Source organism: Oncorhynchus gorbuscha, linkage group LG21 (assembly GCF_021184085.1).
Source record: "Oncorhynchus gorbuscha isolate QuinsamMale2020 ecotype Even-year linkage group LG21, OgorEven_v1.0, whole genome shotgun sequence".
NCBI lineage: Eukaryota > Metazoa > Chordata > Actinopteri > Salmoniformes > Salmonidae > Oncorhynchus > Oncorhynchus gorbuscha.
The window spans coordinates 14,021,916-14,041,946 of record NC_060193.1 but is presented as its reverse complement, the minus strand read 5'-3'; the positions used below and the strand labels follow the sequence as shown (position 1 = coordinate 14,041,946).

Here is a 20,031-nt window from a genome sequence, read left to right as displayed (position 1 = left end):
AGCACGACCAGGTGGACCGGGGACAGCAAAGAGTCATCATGTCAGATAGTCCTGAGGCATGGTCCTAGGGCTCAGGTCCTCCGAGAGAGAGAAAGAAAGAGAGAAAGAGAGAAAGAGAGAATTAGAGAGAGCATACTTAAATTCACACAGGACACCGGATAAGACAGGAGAAGTACTCCAGATATAACAAACTGACCCTAGCCTCCCGACACATAAACTACTGCAGCATAAATACTGGAGGCTGAGACAGGAGGGGTCAGGAGACACTGTGGCCCCATCCGATGACAACCCCGGACAGGGCCAAACAGGAAGGATATAGCCCCACCCACTTTGCCAAAGCACAGGGTTGAAGACAACCCTCTATTAGCCAAACACGGGGAAGGTAAGGTGAGGTGTATTTGTTTAGCAATGGTCCGTAGCCCACCACCCTGTGTGTCTGTGTGTTGCTTCCTGGGTGTATTTGATTATCAGTCATTCATACAACCTTAACCTCTCGCTGAGGTGAAATAAGTCAACAGTAGTTTATTTAATAAGAGCTTTTACTCAGAATACATCTTATTTTGAAGAATTACAATCAATTCATCTATTATTCAAATATTCTTATTAAACTTTCTTATGAAGAACATAACAATGAAATTGAGGATCAGATATTCTCTAGTATTAAAAAAAGGGATGTCTTCATTTTGTCCAGATTTCTAAATCCGTTCTAATGCAGAATTTAGACTAACTGTAAAATATAAAACATTGTTTGAAAGATCACTGTTAAAAAAAAAGTTTAATGGCATCCAATATAATTCCTACTTTGAGACTCATGATATGGTCCCCGTTTGTCTTATTTTTCATGATCTGAAAAGCAAAAGTGACCCTAGATCAGCACTCATAGTCTTGGATACCTTGTAAATATGGGTGCAGAACTATGCATATAAAGTGGATGGTTTAAGTGATGGTGAATAACCAAGTTACCAGTATTTCCCATGGTTAGTCACAGTGCATTCGGAAAGTATTCAAACCCATTGACTTTTTCCATATTTTGTTACGTTACAGCCTTATTCTAAAATGGATTAAATAATATTGCTCAATCTACACATACTGTAATACCCTATAATGTCAAAGTGAAAACAGGCTTTTAGAAATGTTTGACAGAAATGCCTTATTTACATAAGCATTCAGACCCCTTGCTATAAGTCTCAAAATTGAGCTCAGGTGCATCCTGTTTTCATTGATCATCCTTTATATGTTTCTACAACTTTATTGGAATCCACCTGTGGTCAATTTAATTGATTGGACCTTTCAGAAAGGCACATACCTGTATATATCACAGTTGACAGTGCATGTCAGAGCAAAACCAAGCCATGAGGTTGAAGGAATTGTCCGTAGAGCTCCGAGACAAGATTGGAGAAAGGTACCCAAAAATATCTGTAGCATTGAAGGTCCCTAAGAACACAGTGGCCTCCATCATTATTGAATAGAAGAAGTTTGGAACCACCAAGACTCTTTCTAGAACTGGACATCCGGCCAAACTGAGCTATCTGCAGAGAAGGGCCTTTGTCAGGGAGGTGAACAAGAACACAATGGTCACTTTGACAGAGCTCCAGAGTTCATCTGTGGAGATGGGAGAACCTTCCAGAACGATAACCATCTCTGCAGCACTCCACCAATCAGGCCTTTATGGTAGAGTGACCAGACGGAAGTCACTCCTCAGTTAAAGGCATATGCCCACTTGGAGTTTGCCAAGAGGCACCTTAAGACTCTCAGACCATGACAAACAATATTCACTGGTCTGATGAAACCAAGGTTGAACTCTTTGGCCTGAATGCCAAGCGTCACATCTGGAGGAAAACTCGCATCACCTCTACGGTGAAGAATGGCTTTGGCAGCATCATGCTGTGGGGATGTTTTTCAGCAGCAGGGACTGGGAGACTAGTCAGGATCGAGGGAAAGATGAATGGAGAAAAGTACAGAGAGATCCTTAATGAAAACCTGCTCCAGAGCTCTCAGGACCTCAGACTGGGGTGAAGGTTCACCTTCCAACAGGACAACGACACTAAGCACACAGCCAAGCCAATGCACGAGTGGCTTCAGGACAAGTCTCTGAATGTCCTTGAGTGGCCCAGCCAGAGCTCTGACTTGAACCCGATCGAACATCTCTGGAGAGACCTGAAAATAGCTGTGCAGCGACGCTCCCCATTCAACCTGACAGAGCTTGAGAGGAGCTGCGGAGAAGAATGGGAGAAACTCCCCAAATACAGGAGTACGAAGCATGTAGCGTTATACCCAAGAAGACTCGCTTCTGTAATTGCTGCCAAAGGTGCTTCAACAAAGTACCGAGTAAATGGTCTGAATACTTATGTAAAGGCGATGTTTCAGTTGTTATATTTTTATAAATTAGCAAACATTTTTCTTTGTCATTATGGGGTATTGTGTGTAGATTGATGAGGGGGAAACACTATTTAAATCAATTTTAGAATAAGTTTGTATTATAACAAAATGTGGAAAAGGTTAAGGGGTCTGAATACTTTCCGAATGCACAATAGATTTGAGGGTAGCAACAAGAAGAAAAGCACACACACAGTCTGTAATTTTCAGAGACATCCATTGTCAATCCATTAGCTATATCAATGAAAGTCCCAACAAAGTCAAATATATACTGTAAATCAGCGTTTTGTTCATATCCGTTAACCTGTCAGTGCTAGGGCTGTTTACTGCCCCTACTGGAGGAATTTGGTGCCCTTATTAAACAGGATACATTTTTGTCAAAAGTTGCTAATATATGCATGTAAAAAATATTATCGAATAGAAAACACTCTAAAGCTTCTAAAACCGTTTAAATTTTGTCTCTATGTAAAGCAGAACTGTCAGGGCATGCATTCTCCCAAACTATCTCTTGTCATGATCAAAGTTGGCCCAACTTTGACGTCATCGCAAACACCCTTCCCAAACAGTTACAGCTCTGGGAACAGTTCCTACGTGTTCAGCGCGATCCCTGCTTTCAATGGGGCTTCTCATTGTGAGAATCGCGCGCTCACGAGAGTTTGAGCATGCCGAAAGCTCTCGGTCACGCGAAAAAACAGGTCACTTTTATGCGCGCTCTGGTCAAGTCCTGTCTTTTTTCCAAGATCGATTGAACGGTGCCTGTGTTTCTGTTCGTCCTCACGATTGCTGTACACCTTTATAACATGTTAAAGCTTGATTATGAAGTTAGTTTGACAAGTTTACTCGACATATATGTAAGTTCAACGTTTTGGTGCGCATCCACTTGACTTTTGGCTACATTTCGACCGAAATGTGTAGTTTTTGAGAACCGAAAGACGCAGACTTGAAAACTAAACACTGTTTTGGTAAGTATAATCCCTTCCAGGTCTTCTGATGGAAGAACAGCAAAGGTAAGGGAATATTTATGTGGTAAATTTGGGTTTCTGTGGACTCCAAGATAGAGGAGCCAGAATGCTACTTTTGGAGCGCCGACTCCTAGTGTAGCCTAGTGAACGCAACCTGTAACGTTAAAAATAAATGTAACACAGCGATTGCATTTAGAAGAAGTGTATCTTCCTATACATATGTAGAACATGCATATTTCGTCAAAGTTTATGATGTGTATTCCTTGTTAGCTGACGTTATCTGCCGGAGCTATCGTCATTTCTCCTGACATTTTAGTAGCATTTTTTGAACGATGCGTCCTTGTAAACAGAGATTTATTGATATATATTGCAGATTATTGAGAAAAAAAATGAATGTACTGTGTAACATGTTATATTACTGTCATCTGATGAAGATTTCAAAAGGTTAGTGAAATGATTTTTCTTTTAATCCTGCGTTTGTTGATTGCATATTTTTTCCTACTTGGCTATGCAAATGAGCTATGTCTGCGGTGGTGGTTTGACATAAATATGTGCTATGTTTTCGCCGTAAAACATTTTAGAAATCTGACTTGCTGGGTAGATAAACAACTTGTTTATCTTTCATTTGAGCTATTGGACTTGTTAATGTGTGGAGGTTAAATATTTTTAGGAATATTTTTGCGTTCCATGCGCCACATTCCAGCTGAGGGTGTGGGGGGGAGGTCCCAGCTGGGAACGGGTGTCCCCAACAGGTTGCCCTTCGACATTCTTACTGAAACATTACCGTCTCCTTTATCAGAGTCCATACCACCACATAAGGTACAACTAGTATTCAGGAAACTGTTCATTTCTGGTTTCCACTTGAGGCGGGACACAGTAAAGATGGTACACAACAAGGGGTCATCTCTGTCCAATGCCCGCGGTCGTGAAATGTGTGTTGGAAGTGAAATCAGGGATTCCATTGAACTTCTGGATGTTTTGTACTCAAATGCATTTGAAGAAGAGGACATAGACTCAGCAGTAGCTAAGAAGACCGAGGTCGATTTTTACAGAGGAGCCCCACCTCAACGGCTTAACCTCTACTGGGCTGAAAGAGCAATGTCAACTTGTAAAGCAACACCCTTTATCAAAAGAGATGGTTACGATGAGTTGATACAAAATATTCAGAAATGGCATAAGGGTGACCTGCCTTTTACCATGAATCTGTTGCATCAGCCAGGCAGCGGAGGAACCACTCTGGCCAAGCAGGTTCTCTGGGACATGAGGAAAACACTGAGGTGTGCTGTTCTAACAGGCCCTACCTCAGATATCACCGCTATCGCCAAGCAGGTGATTCAGCTTTTCGCTGCAGGCAGAAAAAGGCCACCCGAACACTGTGCTCCGACTGCTGGTTTCATGACTTTAAGATAATGAGAGAACATTTTAGTGGAGATTATGTTCAAAAAATGTGTACCTTTTCGGGAGATGTCAGGAAAAATAGGAATTTTTTGGTCTTCTAACTTCTTGCTTTCTTATCACTGGTGAATGCCTACGTCTCTGGATCCCACCTTCTGGAGTCTCAATGTCTGCTGCAGTCAGCATGGCTCACCCACTGATTGCACAGCTGTGTGTGGTGTTATTGGCTATGGCAGGTGTGATACTGCAAGGACCTTCCTGACAAACTTATGGAGAAGAGGTGCAGCAATATTTGCTGGCCTTCATCAAAGATACACTAAAGAGGGAAATCACTGTGGATGATTGTCAGAACGCAGAATGTAAACTGGTTTTTGGAAGAGACATGCTAACGAAAAGGGAAACGGGAGAAGTGGGAAGTTTCAGGTTGATTCAAGTTATTGAAGCCAAAGTATCCAAATGAAATTGTGTGTCTGTTTTACGATTAGCGCCAGAGAAGTTAATGCAAACCCCTTTTTCACTCCAGCTCTTGCTAGTTTTTTTACATTGAGATGAAGGATTATGTTGAAGCGGAGAAGGAAAAAAACAAGAGTTCAAATTTCATTTTTTTGCTGATACACTGGGGCACGTATACAATAAGCATTTGAAGAGCAGGATCAACAACCATTTGAAGAGCAGGGTCCAAGTTCTTCCCATCTCTGCACAAGACATTTCGGAACTGGCAGAAACCGCCTTTGTGGTTTTCAAAGACGATCAAAGGGCTGCTGAAAATGATCAGGAAGCAGATATGCAAGACGTTATGACCAAAGTCTCACGTCTTTAACCGTCATCTACAGGTTGACAATTGTTTTTGACTCACTTGTCTCTTGACAAAAACTGGCAAAAGGTCCTTACCATGGAAATGTCAGCTGACTCCTTTTTCATCAATCGGACAGTCACTCAGCCTCAGGGATGAGGGAGAGGGGAGTTTTTTTAAACCATTAACTGACTTACTCAAAGACAGAAACAGAAGATTACCCACATTACTTTGAGTGGTGTCAAGAACTGCTACCACAAATACGTGGTGACATGCACACCTATACACTCAGTCTGCAATAGGTGTACCCCTCCAGAAGCTCAAAGAAGAAAAGGCCATTTACTTTCCCTGGGCTTCTTTCCTGTCTTGATAAGAACGATGACGAATCTCACTTGCGCCAAATAACAAAATGGTTGGGGGAAAAAAAGATGAGAACAAAGTTTACCGAAACGTCATCCTCGCTAAAACAGGAGACATCCAAACCCACCAATCTACATAAGGAAAAACGTGACACTGGGAGGATTTGTGACTCATCTCATGGAGATCATTGTTAGCATTACAGATCATTGTTTGCACTAAAAATCAATAAAGATCAATGTTAGCACCTTATTTTACATTGCTTTGTGTAGCAGGAAATTAAAACACACTGGTATACCCTGAGCACTGTATTAAGACAGAGCTTTGAGTGGTTGATTTTCTGATTGATGGGTTTCAGAATAGATTGAACAGGTGGCCACTTAATCTGCCTCTTCTGTGGTGCCGTTGATTTGGGTCAACTACTGGTATTAGATCCATTTCCCAGGGTGGTGGTCCGAACAGAGGACCCGCTTCAGGAAAGTTGTAATTGTTACATACGCCTCTTGGAGGAACACAACACCCTGCTATATCTCAACTCCCCATGGAGTGAAAAAAGAGTATGTGATTGTAGGTCAGTGGAAGGAAGACAGAGGTATAGAAAAATACCATTTACAGGGAATTTATTATTCCTGAACACTGTAATGTGGGGAAAAGGGGCAGGATGGAACCAAAGCAAAGTAAGTAAAAGTAAGTCCCTCTCCTACCTTACCTGCCTTCCCACCTAACCTTTAGCACCACCTGGCTCGCTAACCAAAATACAGGGGGTGGTCCGTCCAGGTCTTACCTAGTGTGAATAGACAGATTAAATACTACAGGTTATGTAAGCCAGCAGGACTCTTGCCTAAACACTCCCAAGGTGTGTTCCCCTTCCCCTACTGGGAACAAATGAAACAGAATAATTGACCAATACTTTAAGTGAAAATGGTCAATAAGCACAAACACTAAGTCCTATTTTCATACACATACCTCTGAAGGAGCAGCTACATAACAATATAAAAAAAATAATAATAATAAAAATAATAATAATAAAAATAAATAAATAAAAAATAAATAAAAAATAAATAAAAAACACAGGACATAACAAGAAACTCTCCCCTCTGATGAAGGAACATTGGCTTTTATCAAGCTGGAGAAGGAGTTGGTAATTGAAGACAGCTGTATCTGCTGACGAGAGGGAGGGGTCAGAGCTCCAATCAGCGATGGGGCCGACCAATCAGCTGCTTTAGAAATACAGGAAGCCATTTCCTGAAACACACACGCATACAATCCCACAACAACACAGAAACTGGGGAACGTAACAGTAATGTTGGTAAGTTGACGTTGCTCTTATATCCAATAGTTCTTCCCGGCTGTATGTAATATGACTTAAGATTTCCTGGGGTAACAATGTAAGAAATAATACTGTAGCGACCCGCACAGACAGCTGTGTGTTATGTGTTAGGCTAGGAGGTGGTCGTGTTGTACTGACCAGTACACGGTGTTCGCGGGGTCCAACCTGTCAATCAACCTGCTATCTGCCAATCACGGGAATGCCTGGAATGTTCTGATGCCGGGCATCCTGGTGGTTGGTGGAGTGGCGTGGAGGGGGGTTGGGCAGGGGGGTGGAGCATTGGAAGTTAAGACCAGGTTCAGCTTTTGTTCTCTCTCTCTTACGTCTGGGCTTCACAAGAGAAGGTCACGATTGGCTTGTGTCATCTATTTGGCGTGTGCTACGGCCCAAACAGTAGCCTGTGTAAAGTTGGTGTAATAAACCGTCAATTCGTAAACTCAAGCCTCTGTCTGGACAATTGTTCCTTTATGATCTAGTCGGGTCATTACATTGGTGTCAGAAGTAAAAACGTTGATACAAGTTAGCCAGCTAGCTAGCTGACTTATGTGGCTAGCTACCGTAGGTGAGAACGGAGATGGAAAATGCTTCGAGGGAATCCGAAAGTGAAGGTGGAGGTAGGGGACGATTATGGCCAAGGAACTGCATGTGAATGGACGTCGGGGCTCTGTCTGAGGAGATCGCCAGGGCGTCGGAGCGCAGAGGCCGCTTGAGGGAGGACGTTAGAGCGATGGCGGCTGAAGCGGGCATGAGTGCTTCGTCGAATGTATTTCGCGCGGATTCTGGTGGGCGGACCGAAGTGGTGACGTTGACGCGGCGTGATGAGGAATCTGGGGCTCAGGATGTAAACAAACATGGCGGCGCCCAGTTCCCGGCTGCGTCCGTATCTGTTAAGACCCCGAAGTATTCCGGTAAGGCGGATTGGGAAGCTTTTCATGCTCAGTTTGAACTGTTAGCTCATTTTAGGGGTGGTCGGATGAAGAAAGGGCACTGCAGTTGGCTTTATGCCTCACGGATGAAGCTCTGGCCTGTTTGATATTGATTAGCCCGAGGACAGGCATGATTATGGGGCTTTAGTGGGAGCACTGAGGAGGCGCTATGGACAGTGTGTACAGCCCGGGCTACTGCGCTCCGAACTGAGTAATAGACGCAGGCAGCCTGGAGAGCCTCTACGGGTGCTAGCTAATGACATTGAGAGCCTCTCTCGGCGGGCATATGCTCACATGCCCCCCTCCGTGCAGAGCGAGCTAGCACGGGACCAGTTCATACAGGCGCTCTCTCCTACGGAGCTGCGCATACAGACCCAGCTGGCTCATCCTGAGTCATTGCAGACAGCCTTGGAGATGGCTTTGGAGAGGGAGCTGGTGTGGGCTGGGGCTTCAGCTGGGGCTTTGGTGGGGGTGCAGGGAGACACACCCTCTGTGCGAGCTGGGGGGCAGAGCAGCCCGGAGCCGGAAAAGCCTGCTTGGGTGGCCGAAATGACAAAACTCATTCGTGCTGTGTCGCTACAGGCGGAACGAAACACACGCCCTGGTCACCGGGTCTGCTGGGGTTGTGGCCAGCCAGGCCATCTGCGCCGAGTTTGCCCCATGTCCCCCAGAGCTCAGGGAAACGGCTCGGGGTCCGCATAGACCGGGTAGTGCGGACCCCTAGCTTTCTATCCCAACCACCATCATCTTCTGGAGGAGCCCACCGGCACAGACGGGGAAGCAAGGCTCCACTTCCCCCAGAAGCAGACGAGGGCAAGCGGATGGAGCCTGTTGTTGTGGTGGGCCGGACCTGTGTTGGGGACTTTTGTCATGTCCCTGTCACTGTGGAGGGGGTGCCCTGCTCCGCCCTGGTGGACACTGGTTCCACAGTAACCCTGGTGAGGCCAGATATTGTGCCAGGTTGGACTCAGTGTGAGCCTACAACTGTGCAGCTCCGCACAGTCACAGGTGAGCTGGCACCCATGAAAGGGAAGGGAATAATGACTCTGACAGTAGGGGGCAGGACTGTGCGTCATCCTGTGTGGGTGGCGGCTGTGCAGGACCCTTGTATCCTGGGGTTGGACTTTCTTAGGAGCACAGGCTGCCAGTTAGACCTAAATAGGGGCACACTGAGCTTCCAGGGAGGGACGGAAGTCACCATGGCCCCCTAATGTCACATTCACTCAACCCAACAAACCCTTTACTCCAACAGTTAAAGCAGCAGAGACTCATGGCTGCGCCCCTCCCCCACAGCTGTGTGTGACTTTTCCCCAGTCCCCCTGTCACCTACAGCGGTGTGTTACATTCCCCAGCTACCTCCATGACACAGCCCTCTGTGAGCCCGGGTCGCATCCCCCAGCCCAGCTACCCCAGATGGGAGAGGAGAGGACACTGTCTGCAGTGAGGGAGATATGGGGAGGAACTGTGTTGGTCTTGACCCTGAGCAGCAGGAACGGTTGTGGCAGTTGCTGTTTGAATTCAGAGACAGCTTTGCGTTGAGTGAGGAAGAGGTGGGTCAGACTCATCTGGTGCAGCATGAGATCGACACAGGTGATGCTCGACCCATCAAGATGCGTCCCCGCCGTATCCCGCTGGCACGCCAGGAGGCGGCAGACAAGGCTGTGTTGGAGATGCAGCGGGCAGACTTCATTGAGCCCTCAGACAGCCCCTGGGCGGCGCCAGTCGTCATGGTTCCGAAGAAGGGGGGCAAGCTGAGGTTCTGTGCGGACTACAGGCGGCTGAATGAGGTAACCAGGAAGGACTCATACCCCATACCACGTATCGATGAGTCGCTGGACCTGGTTAGGGGTCCTCCTGGTTCTCCTCACTAGACCTCCGCAGTGGCTACTGGCAGGTGCCCCTCTCCCCAGAGGCCAGAGCCAAAACTGCGTTCTCCACTAACAGAGGACACTGGCAGTTCAAGGTCCTGTGCTTTGGCCTGTGCAACGCTCCAGCTACTTTTGAGCGTTTGATGGACAGGGTGCTGGATGGCATCCCCCGACAGCAGTGTCTGGTATACCTCGATGACATCCTGGCCCATGGCAGCTCCTTCCAGTCAGCCCTGGGGGCGCTACGGCGTGTGCTGGAGAGGGTGGCTGCCGCAGGTCTGAAGCTCCACCCCGAGAAGTGCCACTTCATGAGGAGAGAGGTGTCCTTCTTGGGCCACCGAGTGGGGAAGGAGGGGATCAGCACCATGGAGGACAAGGTAGGGGCTGTCAGAGACTGGCCCACCCCCACCGACCAGCGTCAGCTGAAGAGCTTCCTGGGCCTGGCCTCGTACTACAGGAGGTTTGTACGGGGCTTCTCAAGCGTTGCTGCTCCACTGAACCGCCTGCTGCCGAAGGACAAGGCTTTCACTTGGACAGTGGAGTGTGAGGAGGCGTTCAACACCCTCAAACGTGCACTGATCGAGGCCCCGTGCTCGCCCCCTGACCTCACCTTGCCCTTTATCCTGGACACAGACGCGAGCAATGTGGGCATGGGTGGGGTGCTGGCCCAGGTGGGGCCAGAGGGGAGAGAGTGGTGGCGTACTTCAGCAAAACATTTGACAAACATGAGCGCCGCTACTGTGTCACCCGGCGGGAGCTCTTGGCTGTTGTGGCTTCCGTCAAACACTTCAAGTACTACCTGGGTGGTCTGCCCTTTACTGTAAGGACTGACCACTCTGCTCTCCAGTGGCTCATGTCTTTCAGAGAGCCAGAGGGGCAGGTGGCACGCTGGTTGGAGGAGCTTCAGCCGTATGACTTCACGGTGGTGCACAGGGCAGGGGCACGCCACTCCAACGCCGACGCCATGTCCCGTCGGCCCTGTACTGCAGACGGCTGCCGCCACTGTGAACGGAGAGAGGGACGGGAGAGAGCTGCGGGCAGAGGAGGGTGTCTGTGCCACAGTGTGTCGGGCGAGCGGGCCTGTCTGCTGTGAGCTGCAGACTGTCGACGTGGCTGAATGGCGGCAGCAGCAGGGACGGGACACAGACCTACAGCCAGTGCTACAGTGGGTAGAGGCGCAGGTGAGGCCACCATGGGAAGAGGTGACAGCGCTCTCACTCGCGACCAAAGGGTTGTGGTCGAAGTTTGAGAGACTGCGGCTGGCTGATGGCGTGCTACAGCGGGCATGGAAGGAGTCAGCTACGGGAGAGGAGAGGTGGCAGGTGGTGGTCCCAAAAGCATTGCGGGAGGCTGTGCTCCAGAGTACTCATGGGGGGTGGGGACTGGACACTTTGGGGTCACAAAACACTGCGCCGTCTCCGTCAGGGCTTCTACTGGGGGCAGCACAAGAGGGATGTGGAGGACTTTTGTCGCCGCTGTGACAACTGCACAGCGAGAAAGGGCCCCCAGGCCGCTCTCATGCTCAGCTACAACAGTTCCCAGTGGGGGCTCCCATGGAGAGGGTGGGAGTGGATGTAGTTGGGCCGTTCCCCACCACAGACAGTGGAAACCGCTGGGTGCTCACGGCCATGGACTATTTCACAAAATGGCCCGAGGCCTATGCTCTGCCTGACCAGGAGGCAGAGACCATCGTCGACGCCCTGACAGCGGGGATGTTCAGCAGGTTTGGAGCTGCAGAGTCCATCCACAGCGACCAAGGCAGAAACTTTGAGTCCCGTGTGTTCGCCACCATGTGTGAGAGGCTGGGTATGCACAAGACCCGCACTACTCCTCTCCATCCTCAAAGTGATGGCCTTGTGGAGCGCTTCAACAAAACGCTTGGACAGCAGCTGGCCATCGTCTCTTCCAAACACCAGCGTGACTGGGACAAGCACCTGCCTATGGTCCTCATGGCATGCCGCTCCGCTGTCCAAGACTCCACTTCCTGCACGCCTGCCCTCCTCATGCTGGGGAGAGATCCGCACCCCTGCGGAGATGGCGTTTGGTCGGCCCCTGGATAGCCCTCATGTTCCTCCGGGGCCGGAGTATGCCCGGAGACTCCAGGACCGCCTGGAGACAGCCCACACCTTCGCCAGAGAGCAGCTGGTGAATGCAGGTGTGAGGCAGAAAAGGAACTATGACGTGCACACCCGGGAAGGCACTTTGTGGCTGGGGAGCTGGTCTGGGTCTACAGCCCCCTAAGGAAAAAAGGCAGATGCCCCAAGTTGGACAGTCACTGGGTGGGACCCTGCAGTGTCCTGGAGAGGGTAGGGGAGGTTGTGTACCGGGTGCAGCTTCCTCCCAGGGGAGAAAGGTGGCACTGCACCGGGACAGGTTAGCCCCATACAGAGGGGCCTCTTCTCCTCAAACCCCAGGAACCCCCACAATTCCCCTCTCTGGCAATGACATTCTCCAGGCACCCACCCTCAGGTGCCGCAGACAAGGCTCCAGACAGCCCACTCCCCCTGTCTCCCCCCCTGTGTCACCGCGTGGTTCCCCAGAGCCACGGACTGTATTACCCGTTCCCGCTTCCTTGTCACCCATACCCCTGCCTTCATCCCCTGGGTCCCAGAGGGGCACTCTGCGACCATCACGACCACGCAGGCAAAGGAGACCTCCGGGTCGCTTCAGAGACTTTGTTTGTTCCCTCGGGGACGAGGGACTTTGTGGTGGGGGGGCTGTGTAGCGACCCGCACAGACAGCTGTGTGTTATGTGTTAGGCTAGGAGGTGGTCGTGTTGTACTGACCAGTACACGGTGTTCGCGGGGTCCAACCTGTCAATCAACCTGCTATCTGCCAATCACGGGAATGCCTGGAATGTTCTGATGCCGGGCATCCTGGTGGTTGGTGGAGTGGCGTGGAGGGGGGTTGGGCAGGGGGGTGGAGCATTGGAAGTTAAGACCAGGTTCAGCTTTTGTTCTCTCTCTCTTACGTCTGGGCTTCACAAGAGAAGGTCACGATTGGCTTGTGTCATCTATTTGGCGTGTGCTACGGCCCAAACAGTAGCCTGTGTAAAGTTGGTGTAATAAACCGTCAATTCGTAAACTCAAGCCTCTGTCTGGACAATTGTTCCTTTATGATCTAGTCGGGTCATTACAATACATTTAAAAAAAATACTGCATCGTTTCCTAAGAACTCGAAGCAAGGCGACCATCTTTGTCAGCGCCATCTTACTTACTTTTGACATATCTTACGTGCTCATATCCTATCTGGGGAGTGAAAGGAAAAGGTAAAGGGGGATACCTAGTCAGTTGTACAACTGAATGTATTCAACTGAAATGTGTCTTCAGCATTTAACTTAACCCCTCTGAATCAGAGCGGTGCTGGGGGCTGCCTTAATCAACATCCACGTCATCGGCACCCAGGGAACAGGGGGGAGAGGTGGCAGTAGAGGCATAATCCTGATTTTACTTACAGGAAAATAAAACAAAAGCATTTGATTTATCAGAAATTGTGTTATATAATTATTGTCAACCTAAAATATTGTCATTCAATCATAAATAAAGATTATATTATGTTTTACACAAATGTTCTGTATAAATAACCTTTAAAATATATGTAGCACCATAAATGTCTAAAATATTTTTTTTTGCAAAGCTGAGTGCTATTATATGATACAGTATCAGTATACAGTATCAGTACTTGTTGCATTTACAATTTGTTCTAGATGATTTCAGCCTGTGTGTGTGTTTGGTCTGACCTCAAGTAACCATATGACCAGTTCATAATCCATGGGGGGACTTTGTGGAACATTACCAAATACACACTCACACATACAGACGCACACGCACACACAGAGAGAGAAAATACACACACACCTGTGTTATGGACCATTAGTAGCCAAAATTACCACCTGGCTGATGCTAGCCTCGGACTGCATATCAAAATGGCACCCTACTCCCTATTTAGTGCACTACCTAATGTCCTGAAATTCCACACAAACTGTCATGGAGCAGAGATAAACATTTGCAGTTTTATAGCTAATCTCATGCTACTCTACACATTTTGTAATGAGGCTGGGAGAATCTTCCCTTTTTAAAGCTAATCCCCTGCTATTCTACACGCTATTACATATTTAGTGCACTACCTTTGCCCAGGGCACACAAGGCCCACAAGGCCCTGGTCAAAGTAGTGCACTATACAAAATAGGGTGCCATTTGGGACTCATGTTGGGGTTAAACAGGTGTAGGAACACATTTAGCACGCTGAGGAGGAGACTTTGGCCACGTTCCAGACTGACTACATTGCAGACAATACCAGATCTCAGATCTCACAACGCCTGGATAGATGCCTGACTGCGCTATTGATGAAGTGGAACGGAACCATTGGTTGATGCAGTCAGTGCAACATCTGGCCTGGAGAGTGTCCACAAAGACTTGACATCCTCAGGAGAGACACCGCCAGAGAGGAGGAGACTCCCCCTGCATCCAGGGATGTTTATATCTTTTGCTGTACGTATTGATAGTTGGCATTTTGCTGCACCTTTTATACCTGCTGTAAACTGTGTATGTGACTAATACATTTGATTTGATGATAACCTCCTTTGGCCTTACAGTGTAGATAGGATAATTTTAGAAAGTACATTTTTACAGAGTTTTTGATCTAGTTTGAGTTTCCCACTAACTAGATAGAATTCTAAAAATGATCTTTGAGTCACTTAAGATAAGAGTCTCTTCAGTGTAACTGTAAAAGATGGATGAGTCATCATAATCATCATCATACCTCACTTTTTTTGTAGTCCCAAGGAGTTCAGTTGGAAAGCCCTACTTTTCAGTTGTGAGCATTATTATATATCTCTTTATTATCAACGATATGACAGGGTGGAAAGTACCCTAGTGGTTAAGAGTGTTGGTGGTTTGAATCCCAGTGCCACCTAGTTGACAAATCTGTAATTTGTCCCTGCATGTTGCTCTGAATAAGATCGTCTGCTAAATGACAAAGTGTAAATGAGGATTTGCATGTGAATATTGGATCACAATGTATAATTCAGTAAATCGTCTGAATCACAAATAGTAATTATCAACAGACTTTGAATTGATCTGGTTATCACCATACTGAACACAACTACCAGTACAACTTCCATTACTAATGCAACTTCAACTAAAATCACTAATATAAATGATAGTACATTTTATTTGCAGAGACTTTTTGCCTTTTTCTTTCTCCTCAGTCAAGTAAGAATATAGCTTGTCGTGTCAACATATTCATCCATTAAAACATGATTTTCAACAATAAATACATAATACAGAAAATGTATAAAGTAACAAAATGTGGGAAAAGTCAAAGGGTCTGAATTCTTCCCGAAGGCACCTTAAATTCAGTGCATTCGAAAGTATTCAGACCCCTTCCAAATGTTCCAAATTTTGTAATGTTACAGCCTTATTCTAAAATGGATTTATATATTTTGTGATTATTTTCCATCTACACACAGTACCCCATAATGACAAAGAAAAACCATGTTTAGACATTTTTGCAAATGTGTAAAAAAAACTACTGAAATATCACATTTCCGTAAGTATTCAAACCCTTTACTCAGCACTTTGTTAAAGCACCGTTGGCAGTGATTACAGTCTTGAGTCTTCTTGGGTATGACGCTACAAGCTTGGCACACCTGTATTTGGGGAGTTTCCCCCATTCTATACAGATCCTCTCAAGATCTGTCAGGTTGGATGGGAAGCGTAGCTGAAAAGCTATTTTCAGGTCTCTCCAGAGATGTTCGATCGGGTTCAAGTCCAGGCTATGGATGGGCCACTCAAGCACACTCAGAGACTTATTCTGAAGCCACTCCTTGGTTGTGTGCTTAGGGTCGTTGTCCTGTTGGAAGGTGAACCTTCACCCCAGTCTGAGGTCATGAGCGCTCTGGAGAAGGTTTTCATCAAGGATCTCTCTGTACTTTGCTCTGTTCGCCTTTCCCTCGATAAGTCTCCCTGTACCTGCTGCTGAAAAACATCCCCACAGCATGATGCTGCCACATCCAAACTTCACCGTAGGGATAGTGCAAAGTTTTCTTCAGACGGGACGCTTGGCATTCAGGCCGAAGAGTTCAATCTTGGTTTCATCAGACCAGAGTCTCTTGTTGCTCATGGTGTGAGAGTCCTTTGGGTGCCTTTTTTCAAACTCCAAGTGGGCTGCCTTTTACTGAGGAGTGGCTTCTGTCTGGCCACTCTACCATAATGACCTGATTGGTGGAGTGCTGTAGAGATGGTTGTCCTTCTGGAAGGTTCTCTCATCTCCATAGAGGAACTCTGAAGATCTGCCAGAGTGACCATCGGGTTCTTGGTCACCTCCCTGACCAAGACCCTTCTACCCCGATTGCTCAGTTTGGCCAGGTGGCTAGCTCTAGGAAGAGTCCTGGTGGTTCCAAACTTCTTCTATTTAAGAATGATGGAAGCCACTGTGTTCTTGGAGACCTTCAAATGCTGCTGAAATGTTTTTGTACCCTTCCCCAGATCTGTGCCTCGACACAATCCTGTCTCGGAGCTCTACGGACAATTCCTTCGACCTCATGGCTTGGTTTTCGTTCTGACATGCACTGTCAACTGTGGGACCTGATATAGACAGGTGTGTGCCTTTCCAAATCATTTGCCACTGGCACCTTTCTGGGTGCACAGACTGTGGGCATTACTGACTCGTTCAGTTTCATGTGGTATACCACTGGTAGTTAGACAGGTCACTATACTCCTGGAGCCTGTTGGTTCAACATGTTTATTTATTTACCTTTATTTAACTAGGCAAGTCAGTTAAGAACAAATTCTTATTTTCAATGACGGCCTAGGAACAGTGGGTTAACTGCCTGTTCAGGGGCAGAACGACAGATTTGTACCTTGTCAGCTCGGGGGTTTGAACTTGCAACCTTCCGGTTGCTAGTCCAACGCTCTAACCACTAGGCTACACTGCCACCCCTGATGTGCACATCAGGACCTTAGAATGACAAAAACCTCTGCCTCCCTCCTCAGTTCCTTTGTACCCCTTTCTTACTGCTCATTTAGCATGCACAGATTAACAGCTGATTATTTAATTTTTTATGTTGAGGTTGCTTGAGCACAGTGTCACTTTGTATACCACACAATACAGTCTCTAACCAATGTGGGGGATGAATCAGAATTAGTTGGGTACCAAGTACTAAGTGGTACCAAGAATGAGATAAGAACTTCGTCTAAGAGGGCAAACTGAATGATAATTTATAGCCAATGCTGTCTGGCTAGGAGATATTCCTCTCTGAAGTAAAGTCTTTCTTTGTGTAATGTTCCTAAGACCTGTGGTTTGTCATGTCGACTAGGGGGGTGGAACTTTACTATAAAAGATCTCAGTTGCCATTATGTTGACCACTCTCAACTTTTCATGAGAGATACTGAAATGTTGAAAGTCAAAATGCTATTGCAAAAGCTTAATTACTATTAAAGGTGAAGATTAAGCATAACTCTGACTGGTGTGTGATTTGCTCTCTCATCATTTGGTAATTAAGGAAATTTCCACGACACCAGTTTGTCAGTTAGTGGACCAAAGTCACATTTCTTTGCCAGTATATCCGCCATTCCTTAAACTTTTTCCAGTTGTCAACAATGTTTTCATTGAAAACCAGGTGGTTGATACAGAGCAATCCCTGTGCCATAATCCCATTTCTGACACCACGTAAATGCGTGGGTGAATAAGGGAGTCTGACAACTTTACTGTCAATATACAAATGTCCAATGTTTACTTCACTCTCTGCATTTCATGCATGATACAGCCAGTAAAGTTTTGCTTCACTCCACACACTACACGCTCGACAAGTGTCTCTCTATATTGAGCCCATTTATACCATTCATTTTTTACTAATATCTTTAATGATTTGTCCTTGTACAGTTCTAGGGTTAAAGTATCAGTTGGAGTTACAGTCTCAGTTGGAATCGCAATGTCCTTTTCTCGAGGTAGATTGTTAGTTTGCTAGAAAGTTCCAAATGTCAGTTAAAAAACCTCCTGACTCTGATGCTTCGGGTTTCTTTGTGGGTACAGTGGACTGCTTGGTAAGAGCAGTAGACATTAGCCTAGTGGTGACTACCGTAGTCTTTGTAACAGCTGCCAATGTTGTTGTCGTTGTTCTGGTTGTCACAGGCTCCTCCTGTTCAGGTATTGGCATAGGACCAATTCTAATAACAGTTACACTACTTCCTTCAGTTAACCTTGTTCTTGCTATTTCAACTATAAATTCTTCACCTTTAGCATGTTCGATCTTATTCAAGGTAAGCAACCACTCGTCTTCTTTTTTGGTTACCGTCAGGTCACATCCTTTCGGGTCCCAGATGACTTCTCCCTTTGTCTGATGGTGTGTCCATCCACAGAATGCAGTCTCAGGCAGAGGTTTGATCCTCTTGATTGAGATTGACTTCTGTTCTCCTGTTTCTGTTATGATTTGAGGTGGAACAGAAATGCTAACCTTGTCAGTCTTCTTAGATTGTTCAGCGGGTTCCTCTCTTCTCTTCCTGCTTTCACCATACTTCTTGATTATGTGTGAGTCTGTTGTTCCTGTACCAGTGTTTACTGATGCTCTTGTCATGGCAATGTCATTATTCTTTCGTTGTTCTAACTTCAATTGTCTGTTACGGGGACCATTCAAGAGCTGAAAAGTCAATTGTGGGGAAAACCTCTTCTTCAGCCTGCGAGACTCTTCCTTCTCCTCCTTCTTGTGGGGTCTCCCTTTCTGTTCCTTCCCCTGGAGCTCCCTCCTCTGACTGGACTGCGCTTCCATCTGGATAGGCATCGATTTCAGGGAAGAGTTGTTCCCATTCTGTAGGTGGTATTTTGGGGTCCCACTGTGGAGGGCTTCTGTCAGGGAGGTCTGCCTCAACATGTATGTCATTAGGAGTAGCAGGCATGTTATTTTCCTCCAACCCTGGACTCTCTGGCCCCACTGGAGAGAATATTGATTGTTTGCTGGCTTTTTCTCCAGTGTTGTCTCTCCTTCGTCCTTTTCTGGGTGCAGCAGACAGTGCATTTGTCGTATCCTGGCTTCCACTTGGTCTGCTGGTTCCTTGGCTCCTCCCCGGCGTCTCAATCTCCTCTGCTGCTCCTGCTCCTTCCGGGCTCCCACCTGTTGAATCAGCATCCTCTGTGTTCTTATCGCTGTGCGGTTGTCTCCTTGTTTCTGATGGGACTCTGGTGCAGTGGTTCAGATGGTACCACGTCTGACTTCCTTTCACTTGGACGGCCGTTCTTGTTGCTCTGGCCACTTCGTAGGGTCCTTCTCTCCTTGGCCGATCCCACTTCCTCCGGAACACTCGAATGTAGACCAGATCTCCTGGTATCACCGGACAAGGCCCTTCTGGTCCCCTTGGATCATCAGACGTGGAACCTCTCGTCCTGGTTCAGGTTCCTAAACATACGACTTGGAAAGCAAAGTACAAAACATAACAGTATTGACAATGTTATGTGTTATGCATAAATATATTCACGAATACCGAAATCTGAGACCATGACAATTCCCACTCTCTCTTCACCTGACTATGCCTCCAGGATACTTTTCTGCTGGACTCCACAAAAATAAAAGCTCTAATAAGCTTCCTCTTGCTTTTACCCAGTCTTCCTCTTTCGGCCCCAGGTTCTGAGAGGTGTTCCCAAATCATGTCATTTTTTATTTTGTTTCCATCGGCTCCATTTCAACTGATAAGCATATGCATATCCTTAATCAACACTTTCTCTTGAAGTAATTTAACACTGTATATGCTTTCACATCAATGCCTTCAACATGTTGTTTAGAGTACAACTACCCTAACATCTATCCTTTTTCACATCATGATGCACTAACAAATAAAACAAGTAGCTCCCAAACCAAACCCAGTATGTCTACAGTGGAATCTAGTCTTTCTCTTTAACTTGGTTCCTCTGTCATGGTGTTTTCAAGCTCACCCATTATTCAGCTGGACCTTACTTTTTGTGAGAATTATTAACCCACCGAGTAGAGCCATAGCGATCTTTACCATTGCAGGTGCTGTATGGTATACCTCCA

At 46.7% G+C, this 20,031-nt stretch overlaps 1 protein-coding gene across 1 annotated transcript in view; it reads right to left on the bottom strand.

Moving 5' to 3' along the window:
• Window positions 1–19,131, bottom strand: part of LOC124008884 — a 61,214-nt gene extending 42,083 nt beyond the window's left edge. The window contains exon 1 of the mRNA XM_046320480.1: window positions 18,630–19,131. Coding sequence (XP_046176436.1) covers window positions 18,630–19,131 — 502 coding nt within the window. The remainder of the gene's footprint in view (window positions 1–18,629) is intronic.
• Between the last annotated feature and the right edge of the window lie 900 nt (window positions 19,132–20,031).